Here is a 14,645-nt window from a genome sequence, read left to right as displayed (position 1 = left end):
TAGATGATTGGGCTTTTTCCCCTCTCAAACTTGTCAGTACCCATCTGTATATTTATTCTGAGGCAGAAGAGAACCAGAAGCTGACACAGCTCCTCTTGAAGCTTCGTGTCTTTTCTCTTAGTTACAGTAAAAGCGCCAGAACAGATTTAGGCATCAGGGCCAGAAAGAATTCCTCATTTCAAGTAATGAAGGAGCCCAGCACACGCAGACGCAGGAACGGCAGTTACAAACATCACCAGCTTCCAAAGGGCAGAGGAAACAGACCCGCTACAAGACGGGGGGGATTGTTAAAAAGCTCTCACAACAAAGGAAATGAACGCAAATCCCTAACCTGGGGGCGGTCCAGCAACCCTAAGGACAAAGATAAAACGCTCTGATGAAAAGCTGTGGCGGGTTAAGCTCCGCGCAGAGAAAGAGAATATCAAACACAATGTCAGAGGTTAAGATGTTTTCCTTGTGAGACGCTTTGACCGTACTTGAGTCTGAAACAGAACGAGGAACAGGGAAACCGTCACTCTCTCTTTCCCGTGCCACGCATCGCTCCTTCCAGGAAGAAAACTTCTTTTTTAATAAACCTAGGTCGAGTGCCCCTTCTATACTAAGCAAGGGCGATTCAAGGTTCAATGAGAGGCAGCTAGTTTTTGGTAAACATCTAACTTTTCCAACTCAACCACATCCAAGTTTTTGGTAAAAATTCTGTGAAACATGAGAGTTAGATAAAGCATTCTTGCATCGTGATGGCTTTTGAAAAATTAAACAAAGGGCGCATGTTTGCAAGAACGCAAACACACGTCTTGCCCTGTTAAAAAAATAAATGTAACATATAAACCACCCTCCCGGGCACTTCTCTTTCAAAACTGTGCGTGATAGCAGCACTGCGCTGTCAACAGGACTCCACAAAGGTGGTTCTTCAGCTCCAGCGGGCAAAAAACACAACTGGGCAGCCCGCGGGGGAGCTTGGAGTCTGTCCCTCCAGCCCAAAGCCTCCCCTGGACTTGGCACAGGCTGAGGGGGCGAGACACGGGTCCCCAGAAGGGATTCTGGGGCTGCCACGACTCACCTCACCAACTTCTCCAGGCTCGCGGCGCCCCGGCGGCCGGCTCGGGGGAGCGGACGCGGGGGCCGGCGTCGCCGAGCGCGCGGGCGGGCTCCCGGGAGGGCGCCGGGGCCCGGGAGGCGCTCGGGGGCCGGCGCGGGGTGGCGCTGCGGGGCGGACGCGGGGCGCGCGGGCGGCGCGGGGGGCTCGGCGCGGCCGGCGCGCAGGGACAGCAGCGCGAGCAGCAGCGCGGCCAGCGCCAGCAGGAGCAGCGCCGCCGCCTTGCTGCGGAGCTTCATGGTGCGGCGCGGCGGCGGCGGCCCCGGGGCGGCGCGGCCCCTCTGCGCATCGCGGCTCGCCGGGCGGCGGCGGCGGCGGGGCGAGCGCAACAGCGCGGGCGGCCGCCTCCTCCGCCCGCCCGCCGGGGACTGGGGTCCGGGCGGCCGGCGGGCGGGCGACGGAGGAGGAGGAGAAGGAGGAGGAGGAGGAGGAGGAGGGGGTGGGGGGGAGGAGGCGCGAGCGGGGCTCGAGGAGGAGCGGCCCGCGCCTACCGTACTGTGTGGAGTAGCCGCCCGCCCGCCCACCCGCCAGCGGCCCGGAGCCTGGCGTTTAGGCTTCAGGGAGTGCAGCCTCAAACCCTCTTCCTCATTCATGCATTCATCCTTCCATCCACCTGTTCATCCATTCATTCATTCCCTCCCATACCGTTCCGTTTCCTCGGTTACTTCTTCATTCGGTCACTCATTCACTTACCCTCCCATTCCACCCGCTCTTCATCTCGTTATTCTATGCATTTCCCCCATCGTTTATTTTTAACCGTCTTTCCACAAACCCGTGCATCCATCTATACATCCAGTCAGGCAAGGGCATCTCTGCCCTGTTTTCCCAGGGCAAGGCCAAGTGCTTGGTGAATATCTGTTGGACAAAATCACTCCGGATCCATGTAGCCTAAAGTAGTTATAGAATAAATTTCAAAGTCTGGGTTTAAAATCTGACTCTGTCTCCTACTGGCTTAGTGATCCTGAGCGAGTTGCACAATTTGAGGCTTCATGTCCTTACAAGCAGAATGGGAATGATAATACTGCTCTCCACAGAGGCATTCTGTGGGCTTTAAATTTAAAAATGCGTTCAAAGAAACTAGCACGGTGCCTGGCTCACAATAGGTGTCCAATAAAAGCTCTGTGATAATTGGTACAATAAAACGTAGCCTATCACAAATATATAAATGCAAATTTTTTTCTTTCTGATGTAGATTTGAGATAGAGTAACAGCTTTATGACCCAGTGTAGGAACAGAGTCTTCTGAGACCCTAACAGCTACAATCACCAGATCAAGGTTCTGCATTTTCAAAGTATTCTTTCAGGGCATCTCTAGTCACAAATCTGAAGCATTAGGACACATGCTGTTATTATTCACTATGAACCGACAGCCAGCGTTCTATTAACTCTCTTTTCAGCATGGTCACAGCACAAAGAAGACCAGTTATAACAATGTCTCTGAGTTTCTACCAGATTACACCTTGACTTATAAATCTTCTAAAATTCAACTATATTCCAAATCGTTCTTATATTAACATTATATTTTAATTATTTGGGAACCCACTGTCTTTAAAATTGTAGGAATGAGAATGTTTAATAACCTGGAACCTCTTGCCAAGCAGGCACATGGAAATGGCAGGGTGCAAGGTCAAAGCGTGGGCTGAGATGTTGCAGTCCAGTGAGCACAAATAGTCCATTGGTTCTCATCGAGGATAAGGTACCAACCCAGTCGGAGGTATCTGGAATTGTGAGAAGGATGTTTTGGGTTGTCACAATGACTGGCACATTCTATTGACATACATGAACCCTCTTACAATGATCAGGACATTCTAGTATGACAAGAATTGTCCTGGGCCAAGTGCCAACATGGGGGTCCTGTTGAGAAACGCTGAGCTGTACTAAGGCTCAGTGCTTAGGCCTTTCAGATTTAGAAATGGCCACCATCATGTTGCTCTGTGGCCCAGTGAAACAGAAATTTCGAGACTCTGTCTGGCCACCTCTCCTCTTCCTCAAGGAGGACATGTGCAACAGGGGTAAAATAAGGCAAAGTAACGCTGAAGTAGTACCTCAAACAACCAAATGGAACTTGTGACTGTTAGGCTTGACCAAAAAGAGGACTTCATTTTCTTAAACTCAACTGACTTACCTCCTTCCCCTGAGTCCAAACCCAAGTTTTGAATTTCACTGCTCTGATTGGTGGAAAAGCACAGCTTCTGACATCATGGAAAAGGGGTTCCAGATACCATATCTATGGATCACCCAATTTCTCACTTGGATGTTTAATACCCAAAATGCTTGTTTATATGTCCCCTTCACCCCTGAAATCTATTTCCCCTCCTGGAGTTTGGTGTCTCTAGACACTCAGTTGCTCAAGCCAGAAATGACATAGGATTTGTCCTTGATTTCCCTATTTCCCTCACCTCCTGCGTTAGTTACCTGTTATTTATTATTAGTTATTATTATCTGTTGTGCATAACAAACGACTCCAAAATTTGGTGGCATAAGATAATACATATACAATTTCATCATTTCTGTAGGTCAAGAATCCAGAATAGCTTAGCTGGGTCCTCTGCTTCCCAGGCTCTCACAGGGCTGCACTAAATTGTTGGCTCTCTGCTGTGACCTCATCTGAAGACTCAACTGGGGAAGGATCCACTTCCAAGTTCACTTACATGGCTGCTGGAAGAATGCAGTTTCTTTCAGGTCATTGGACTGAGAGTCTCTGTGCCTTGCTGCTTGTTGGCCAGAGGACACCCCCAGTTCCTTGCCAGGTGGCCCCCTCTATCAGCATAAGCCTGTAAGAAGAGTCAGAGAGAGGATGCAGCAATACAAAAGTCACAGTCTTTTATAACCTAATTTCAGAAGTGACATTCTGTCACTTTATCTTGTTCTTGTTAGAAGCAAGTCATTGCATTTCATTCACACTCAAGAGGAGAGAATTACACAAGGGCCAGAATACCGGGAGGCCAGGATTATTGGGAGCCATTTTAGAAGGCTGTCTTTCTCACCTCCCATAACCAGAGAATTACCAAATTCTGTCAAAGCTACTTCCCAAACATGATTGGCATCTATCTATCCAGTTCTTTCCTTCTGAATTGCCAATCATGATTGCTTGACAAGGCCAAACCTTGCTAAATTCTTAATAGCTTCATTCCTATTGTATTCCATATAAATTGTGCCAACCTCAGCACCCACCCCCCACCCCCATTATATGATGTGGCTCTTCTATGGCCTACATGCAATAGTAATTACCTTTGGATTAATCTCTTTGCTTCTTCCCAGGCCTTCTTCCAATTTTTAAACCAGGATTGTTTAAAAAGAAACAAAACAAAACAGACATAAATCAAATCTTATTTCTCCCCCGCTTAAAACTCTTTAGTGATTCTTCATGGTCCCTTTTTTTTTTTTTTTTTTTTTTTGAGTAGTTTCCATACCCACTGTGGAGCCCAATGCAGGGCTTGAGCTCAAGACCTAAGCTGAGGTTAAGTTGGAAGCTTAATTGACTGAGCCACCCAGGTGCCCCTTCTTCATGGTTCTTTAAATAAGTCTGAACTCCTTACCATAGCATCTAACTCTAGGATAATGTGGCCCCTGACTGCAGCTCTGAGTGCATCCATCCTGGGTCTTGCTCCGGCCCTACTGGCTTTCCATCAGGGCCTCTACCATTCCTGGGTCTTACTTGCTTCAGTGTCTTTGCATTTCTGTTTCCTTTTGCTGATTCCAGGCCCTAGAAGAGACTTCAAGATTTAGATCTCCCACCTCCTTAGAAAGTCTTTTCTAACCACCCTCTTTAAGGAGACATTGTCCCTCCCATTATTATTTGTCCATTTTGTTCCCTGCACAACCGTTTCTACAAATTGTATACACATGCTTACACATATATGTACACACACAGGTACACACACACATATATATACATTCATATATATATACGTATATATATGTCCATATGTTTTCAACTGGAATTACTTATGAACAGTAGCATATATAGTTCTTAACTGTATAGCTAGACATACCACAAAAACCAACATATAGAACATTTCTAACATCTCAGAAGACTCCCTATACCCTCTCCCTGTGGTTATATTCAAGGATAATAACTACTCTAGTTTTTAAATCATAGATTAATTCTGTCTACTTTTTGAAACTTTATATAAATATGATATGTACCATAGGATATGTACTCACATTCAACATACTGTCAAGGGAAGTCAATTCATGTTTTTCCATGTATCAGTAAGTTCGTTTATATATCTGTTTGTTTGCTGGGAAATATTCCATGGTATTAGTATACCACAGCTTATTATTTTTTATCCATTTTACAATTGAGATAATGACATTATATGCAGCTATTATGAACATTCTTATACAAATCTTTTGCTGGACATAAACACACATCTATTTTGGGTTTCTATCCAAAAGTGGAATTTCTGGGTCATACAGTTGGCATATATCTAGTTTTAGATGCTGCCAAATGGTTTCTGAAAATGGTTGCACTCCCAACAGCACTCCAACTTAGTCCACATCCCCACCTATACTTATCTCGTGTGTTAATTTAATTTTAGCTGTGCTGGTAGGTGTGTAGAGTATTGTGTTACAGTTTGGATTTTCATTTCCCTTGAGCACCTTTGATATATTTTTTGACCATCTGGGTATCTTCTTTAGCGAAGTGACTCTTCTGCCTATTTTGGGGGGTGGTAGGGCATCTGTCTTTTTCTTATTGATTTGTGGGAGTCCTTTATATATTATTAATATGAGTCTTTTGTTAGATATACGTTTTACAAATAACTTCACTCAGTGTGTGGCTTTTCACTCTTTTAATGGTATCTTTTGATAAACAGAAGTTCTCAATTTAATGAAGTCCAACTCTTCAATCTTTTATGGTTAGTATGCTTGACGCTTTGTCTAATAAATCTTTGCCTTGGTCACGAAGAAATTTTTCTCTTTTTTCTAGAATATTGCTGTATGATAGAAATTTATGTGATAATGGAAATGTTTTATATCTACACCACCAATATAGTAGCTACTAGCCCCATGTGGCTATTGAGCCCTTAAAATGTGGCTCATATGATTCAGGAACTGAATTTTTAAAAACTTTATTTGAATAGCCATATAAGGCTAGTCAGCCTGTTATATTGCATAGTTCAGTTCAAGACACTTTGTTTTAGCTTCCATGTGTAGATCTATTACCCATTGTTGGTTATTTTGTGTGTGTGTGTGTGCGTGTTAGACAGAAGGTAAAAATCAGGATTATATTTTTCTATGTAGATATTTAATTGACCCATTTGTTGAAAAAAAAATACCCATCTTCCCCCCACCCCAGTGAATTCTCAATACCTTTGTTATAAATCAGGTGACCAGTCTGTAACAGAAATGAAGAATGCCTTTGATGGGTCCATTATAGGCTACACACAGCTGTGGAAAGAATTTCTGAGCTTACAAACACGTCAATAGAGACTTCTAAAACTGAAAAAGAGAAAAAAAGACTGAAGAAAAGGAACAGAATAACCAAGACATGTGGGGCATCTACAAAAGGTGTAACATACATATAATGGGAATACCAGAAGGAGAAAAAAGAAAGAACCAGAAGAAATTTTTGATCGAAAATGAGTGAGAATTTTTTCCTTAATGTTAGAAAGCAAACTGTAGATCGAGGAAGCTCAGAGAACACCAAACAAGTTGGAATTCCAAAAGACTACACCTAAGACTATCATATTCAAGCTGCATCAAATCAAAGATAAAGAAAAAATCTTGAAAGAGGCCAGATATTAAAAAATACTTTAACTATAGAAGAGCAAAGATAAGAATTATATCCAACTTCTCCAAAACCACGCAGACAAGAAAAGAAGAAGTGTAATACACAAAGTTTTGAGAGAACAAATCTACCAACCTAAAATTCTGTAACCTCATAAATTATCTTTCAAAGGTGAAGGAGAAATAGACTCTCTCAGAAAAACAAAAATTGCGAGAATTTGTTGCCAGTAGGTCTGCCCTGCAAGAAATGTTAAAAGAGTTTCTTAAGGGAGAAGGAAAATGATACAGGTAAGAAAAAATATCAGATCTACCTAAAGAAAGGAGGAGCATCAGAGAAGGAATAAGGCAAAATAAAAACTTTACTTCTCTTATTCTTAACTGACCTAAAAAATGTTTGTTTAAAATAATAGCAATAACGTATCAGATGCTTAGAGGTATATATAAATGAAATGAATGATATCCATACAAGGAATGGGAGGAGGACATTAGGAGTATTTTTATTATCATAACGTACTTGCACTACCTACGAGGCAGTATAGTGTTATTTAAGAGTGGACTTGTATTAGCGGTAAATGTGTATTGCAAATCATAGGGCAACCACTAAAAATATTTTTAAAAAGAAGTATAATTCATATACTAAGAAAGGAGAGAAAACTGAATTATGTAATATGCTTAACTAGAACTACAAAAAGCAAAAGAGTGGAAGAGAAAAAATAGGAACAAAGAAAAAGGCAATGAATCAAAATCGGTAATAGAATAAATTTTAATCCAACTATATTAATAACTCCTATATATTTCAATTGTTTAAATAAACAAATAAAAAAGATTTTCAGTGTGAATCTAAAGACAAGACCCAAATATATGTCATCTGTAAGGAACCCACTTTAGGCATAAAGACATATGGAGATTAAAAGTAAAAGAATGGGAAAGCAAAGGGGTGGAGAAAGGTATGCCGTGCTAAAGCTAATCAGAAGAAAGCTGGAGTAGGGGCGCCTGGGTGGCTCAATCATTAAACGTCTGCCTTTGGCTCAGGGCGTGATCCCGGGGTCCTGGGATCGAGCGCCATGTCAGGCTCCTCCACTGGGAGCCTGCTTCTTCCTCTCCTGCTCCCCCTGCTTGTGTTCCCTCTCTCACTGGCTGTCTCTCTCTGTCAAATAAATAAATAAAATCTTTAAAAAAATAAAAAATAAATAAAAGAAGAAAGCTGGAGTAACAGCTTGGAAATCTTTGATTTCCAAAGAAGCAGACTTCAGAGGAAAAAAATTATCAGGGGTAAAGAATGGAATTGTATATTGATAAAGAGGTCAATTTTTGAAGATGACATAACGATCCTTAACGTGTATGCATCTAACAAAAGAACGTCAAAATATGTGAGGCAAAACCTTATAGCACTGCCACAAGAAATAAGTGAATCCACTGTTATAGTTGGAGACTTTATTGGCAGTCTATCAGAAAAGGAGAGATTCGTCAGGCAAAAAAAAAAAAAAAATCATTAAAAACATAGCACTTTTGATCCATCAAGTATAATTGACATCTGCAGACTACTTCATCCAACAAAAATAGGATACATGTTCTTCTCAAGCTCACATGGAACATTCACCAAGATAGACCACAGTCTCAGCTGAAAAATTAAAAGAATATAAATTATTCAATGCATGTTCTCAGAGCACAATGGAATTAAACTAAAAATCAATAACAAAAGATAGCTAAAAACCTCTAGAATACTTGGAAATTAAACAATACACTTTTACAAAGCACTTGCGTGAAAGAAGAAATCACAACAGAAACTTGAAAACATTTGAACCAAATGAAAATGGAAATACAACTTATCAAAATTTGTGGGATTCAGGGAAAGCAGTGCTTAGAGGCAAATTTATAACATTTGGTGCATATGTTAGAAAAGGGAAAGGTTTAAAACCAATAATGTAAGCTTTTACATTAGGAAACTACAAAAGAACAAATTACATCCAAAGTAAACTAAAGAAAAGAAATAAAAAAATTAGAGCAGAAATAAATGAAATTGAAAACAGGAAACCAACAGAGAAAATCAACAAAACCAAAAGCTGGATCTTTGGAAAGACCAATAAAATAGATAACTGCTAGCCAGACTAAGACAAAGAGAAGGCACAAATGACTTGTATTAAAAATGAAAGAGAGGGTAGCACTATAGTTTCTACGGATGATTTAAAGAATAATAAAAGAATACTATGAACAACTCTATGCCCACAATTTGATGAACCAATTCCTTGGAATACACAATCTGTCACAACTCACACAAGAAGAAATAGATGATCTGAATAGGCCTACAGCTATTAAAGAAATTGAATCAATAATTAATTGATTTCCAAAATAGAAAATATCAGGCCCAGATGGGTTCATGGGTGAATTCTAACAAACACTGAAGAAAGAAATTATACCAATTGTTTATAAATTATTTTAGAAAACAGAAGCAGAGGGATGCTTCTTTATTCTATGAGGCTAGCATTACCCTAATACCAGAATCAGACAAAGACATACAAGGGAAGTATAGTCCAATATCTCTTATGAACATAGATACAAAAATCCCCCCAAAATAAGCAAATCAAGTCCAACAATATATAGGAAGATTTACACATAAGAACAAGTGAGATTTATTCCAGGTATGCATGGCTGGTTCAACATTCAAAAATCAACTAATGTAATCCATCGTATCAACAGTATATAAAGGAAAAATCACACGAGCCTGTCAAGAGATGCAGAAAAAGTAATTGACAAAATTCAACACCCATTCATGAGAAAAACTCTCAGAAAACTAGAAATAAAGAGAACTTCCTCAACTTGATAAAGAGCATCAATAGTAATTATAGGTAACATCATACTTAATGATGAGTTTTCCTACTAAGATCAGGAAAAAGGGAAGGATGTTTCCTCTTAACATTCCTTTCAACATCATACTGGAAGTCCTAGCTATTTCAATAAAACAAGAAAATAAATTACAGGTATACAGATTTGAAAGGAAGAAATGAAACTTCTTTGTTTACAGATAACAGAATTGTCTATGTAGAAAATTCAAAAGAATGAACAAAAAACTCCTCAAACTAAAAAGCGATTATAGCAAGGTTGCAAGATACAAGGTTAATATACAAAAATGAATCACTTTCCTATGTGCCAGCATTGAGCAACTGGAATTTGAAATCTATAAACACAATAGTGTTTATAATAGAACCCCCCAAACTGAAATATTTAATACTTAAGTATAAATCTAACAAAACATGTGCAAAATCTATATAAGGAAAACTACAGAATCAGATGAAAAAAAGAACTAAAAATATGGAAAAATTCCATGTTCATGTATAGGAAGACTCAATATTGTCAAGATGTCAGTTCTTCCCAATTTTATTTATAGATTAAATGCAGTCCCCATCAGACTATCAGCAAATTATTTTGTGGATATTGGCACACCGATTCTATAGTTTATATGGAGTGGCAGAGGACTCAGAAAAGCCAGTATAACATTGAAGGAAAAGAACAGAATTGGAAGACTGATGCTACCTGGCTTCAAGACTTACTCTGAAGCCATGGTAATCAAGACATTGTGGTATTGGTAAAAGAATAGACAACAGATCAATGGAACAGAATAGAGAGCTCAGAAATAGTCCCTGATAAGTATAGTCAAGTGATATTTGGCAAGGGAGCAAAGATAGTCTCTTTAACAAGCACTGCTGGAACAATAGGATATCCACAGGCAAAAAAAGAAAAAAAAAAACCTGTGCCTAAACCTTACAACCTTCACAAAAGCTAACTCAAAATGGGTCATAGACCTAAATGTAAAATGCAAAGCAGTGAAACTCCTAGAAGGTAACGTAGGAGAAAACCTAGATGACCTTTTATATGACAACGACTTCTTGGGTATAACACCAAAGGCACAATCCATCAAAGAAATAATTGATAAGCAGGACTTCATTATTACAATGAAAACTTATGCTCTATGAAACACAATCTCAAGAGAATTAGAAGGCAAGTTATATAGACTGGAAGAAAATACTTGGAATAGACAAATGAGATCATGGACTGTTATCCAAAATATGCAAACACTTAACACTCAACGATAAGAAAAACAATCCTATTAAAAAATGGGCCAAAGATCTTAACAGACACCTCACCAAAGATGGCAAATAAACATATGAGAAGATACTTGTGAGAAGATACTTCACGCCATATATAATCAGGGAAATGCAAATTAAAACAATGAGATACTACTGCATATATACATGTATATACATTTGCTGGAGCAAATGTATATAGTAAAGTGACATATACAAGACAGTAGCCAATAAAAAATCCAGCAAGTAGGAGAGAAGGTTTTGGGTTATGTCTGTATCTGTTGGAATGATTTTAGCTACACAGAAGAGAATATCCGACTAGCCATGGCTTAAACTATGGCTTTTCAAATTTGAATGTGTGGACAAACTAAGTGGAGATCTTGTTAAAATGTAGATATTAATCCAGTATATCTGTGCTGTGGCCCAAGATTCTCTATTTCCCCTATGTATATCTAACATCTCTTAGATGTTCTTTTTGCTGCTGCTGGTAGTCCAACACTCTGAGTAGCAAGGACTGAGTAATAAAGATCCATTTATCTTATATATTAAGAAGCCCAGAACAGACAAAGGGCAAGGGTGGAAGGAAATCTTTTCACTGTATACCTACTGTGGACATTCTTGCATTTGTCTTTTGGTGAGCACATGAATGCATGTGTGTTGAGTATATACGTAAAAGGGACATTACTATGTTACAAAGAAGGTAAATGGTCAGCTTTAGTGGATGCCATCCAACAGTTGTACCAAGTAATGATGTCAACTTACACACCCACCGGCAGGGAATGAGAATCCTGGTTGCCACGCTCCTTCTCCAACTTTTGGTATTATCGGTCTTTTTCATTTGAACCATTCCAGTGGATGTGTAGTGGTGTTTCATTGTGGATATGATTTTCCTTTCCCTGAGGACTAGTGAAATTCAGCATTTTCCCATCTATTTGTTGGCCAATTAGTCATCTTATTTTATGAAGCATCTGCTCAAGTCTTTTGGCCATTTTTTATCGAGTTGCCTTTTATTGATTGGTAGGATTATCTAGAATATGCATAAAGAAATTTTACAAGTAAATGTAGTTTCATTTTAAAATTTAAATCTTGATTCACTTAGAGTTTACTGTGATTAAGGTACGAGCCCAACTTTATTTTTTTTCAGATGGTTACTCGGTCGTCTCAACGCCAATATTACACAGCCCATCTTTCCGGTATCAATTGAAGATGTCACCCTTGTTATGGACTACATTCCCACGTGTATTTTGGAATATTTCTGGGCTTTCTATTCTGTTTGTGTTCCATGTGAGAGTGCACTTTTATTTACTTAGTATTATAATGTATTAAATATCTACTAGGGGGTCCAATTGTTTTAGAGCTTTCCAGACTATTTTTATTTATTTTTCCATATGAACTAAGAACTGGTTTGTCTCATTCCAAAATTTAAAAAAAAACTTTACTGGCATTAAAATAAATTTGTGAGTTAGCTTAAGAAGAATTAACACCTTCTTCATATTGCTTTTCCAGTCTAACACGATTACATGTTTCTTATTTGTTCACATCTTATTTGGTACCCTTCACTGATGCATCAACTTTTAATATGCACAGCTGAGCTGATGGGAAAGTGAAGACAATCTCTGAGGCCACAAAACTATAAGAAAGTACGAGACTAGCATGGTTATTCAGCATTGTAGTCAAACTTTTCTTTGGCTAGGAAATAAAGTTTAGAACCAAAGCAAGGTGTGAGATTAGCATGGGAATATTGGAATAAAACCAGGTCCCCTCAATGGATCTAGAGGATATTCTGTTAAGCGAAATAAGTGAGACAGAAAAAAAGACAAATACCATATGGTTTCGCTTACATATGGAATCTAAAACATAAAATAAATGAGCAAACGAACAAATAAGCAAACAAACAAAAAACAGAAATAGACTCATAAAAATAGAGAACAGTGGTCACCAGAGGGGAGAGGGTGAGGGGGATGGGTGCAATAGGTGAAGCTGATTAAGAGATACAAACTTCCAGTTATAAAATAAATAAGTGATGGAGCTGGAAAGTACAACATAAGGAATATAGTCAATAATACTGTAATAACTGTATGGCGACAGCTGGTAACTACACCTTACCGTAGCGAGCATTATGTAATGTCCAGAATTGTCAAATCACTATGCTATACACCTGAAACTAATATAATATTGTGTGTCAATTATAATACAATTAAAAAGTAAAATAAAAAAATAGAATACCATAAAAATAAACCAGATCACCTCAAAGAGTGGCACTCTGAATAGGAAACTAGAAAACAGCCCATCTCACAAAAGATGGGAGAGATGTTACCTGTGTTGATGGTGTTCTCCAGAGGAGGGAAAAGATATGATTGAGGATTCTAACAACCCACTTTCACATAGGCCTCTGTGGGGCAATAAATAAATAAATAAATAAATAAATAAATAAATAAATAACAATTTAAAAAAGAGAGAAAAAGAAAAAAATCAAGGAGAAGTTTTAGGTTCAAAAAATCCCAAATTGGTAGATCTTCAGGGTTCCAAAAGCAAAAGCAAATTTTCGTCTGCAGAACACACTTAAATCTTAGGTGTGGTGGGCTGAAAAGTGATTCCTTAAAATTTATGTCTCCTTGTAACTCAGGATGTGACTTCTTTGGAAATAGGATCTTTGTGGATGTGATTAAGGATCCCAAGATGAATCACCTTGAATACAGAATGATGGCATCCTTATCCTTGGGAGAAGAGATGACCCAGGGAAACAAACATACATGAAAGAAGAAGCCATGCGAATATGGAGGCAGAGATTGGAGTCCTACTGCCACAGCTAAGAGATGCCATGAGCCACAAGAGACTGGAAGAGACTAAGAAGGATCCTCCTCTGAGCTTCCGAGACAGCATGGCCCTTGAGGACATTTTGATTTCAGACTCCTGACATCCTGAACCCTGAGAGAATAAATTTCTGTTGTCTAAGCCACCCAGTTTGTGGTAATTTGCTATGGCAGCCCTAAGAAACTAATACAGTAGGTTTCAAGAAATTCACACGGATAAAATTCAAAGGAACTTGATTTCATCATCCTAAACCATAAAACACACACAAAAATAAATCATGGTAGAATAAAAAGAATCAACCTAAAGAACGAAATGCAGAGAACAATCCACAAAAAAAAAAGGACAGGCACTGGAATGGTCACTGTGAAATATAAGAATATGCAACAGAGTTTTAAAAACAAGAGAGGTTATGGAAACTGGATGTGGGTAAGAGGAACTACCAAAAAGGATAGGGTGGATTTGAAAATAAAAAAGCATACAAAATGTGTAATTATGCAAATTAGAAACGCAAAAGTTAAATAGCTTATAAAATCTAGTTGAAGAGAAAACTCAAAAAAAGAAAGGTAGAACTAAGGAAGTTACTGAAAATGTAGCACAAAGATAAAGAAATGTAAAAAAATTAAGAGGTTAAAAGAGAAAGGGATAGAATGAGAGGGTTTAATATACTCTTTTTTTTTTTTTTGGTTATAGGATTTCAGCTTTATTTTACTGTATTTACTTTTTTTTCTTTCAAGATTTTATTTAAATTTGAGTTAGTTACCATATAGTGTAATATTAGTTTCAGGGGTAGAATTTAATGATTCATCACTTGCATATAGCTCCCAGTGCTCATGACAAATCCCCTCTTCAATACCTATCCCCCAATTACCCCACTCCCACTCCACCTCCCCTCCAACAACTCTCAGTTTGTTCCCTATAGTT

The 14,645-nt window shown here is 38.9% G+C and overlaps 1 protein-coding gene across 1 annotated transcript in view; it reads right to left on the bottom strand.

Moving 5' to 3' along the window:
• The window catches only part of GXYLT2 (glucoside xylosyltransferase 2), an 89,732-nt gene extending 88,375 nt beyond the window's left edge, over positions 1 to 1,357 (bottom strand). Inside the window, exon 1 of the mRNA XM_044385147.3 lies at positions 1,061 to 1,357. Coding sequence (XP_044241082.2) covers positions 1,061 to 1,335 — 275 coding nt within the window. The 5' untranslated portion in view covers positions 1,336 to 1,357. The remainder of the gene's footprint in view (positions 1 to 1,060) is intronic.
• Positions 1,358 to 14,645: the final 13,288 nt, after the last annotated feature.

This window comes from Ursus arctos, unplaced genomic scaffold, assembly GCF_023065955.2.
Source record: "Ursus arctos isolate Adak ecotype North America unplaced genomic scaffold, UrsArc2.0 scaffold_14, whole genome shotgun sequence".
Taxonomy (NCBI): Eukaryota; Metazoa; Chordata; class Mammalia; order Carnivora; family Ursidae; genus Ursus; species Ursus arctos.
Note: the sequence above shows the minus strand (reverse complement) of the source record. Positions and strands in the feature narration are given on the sequence as shown.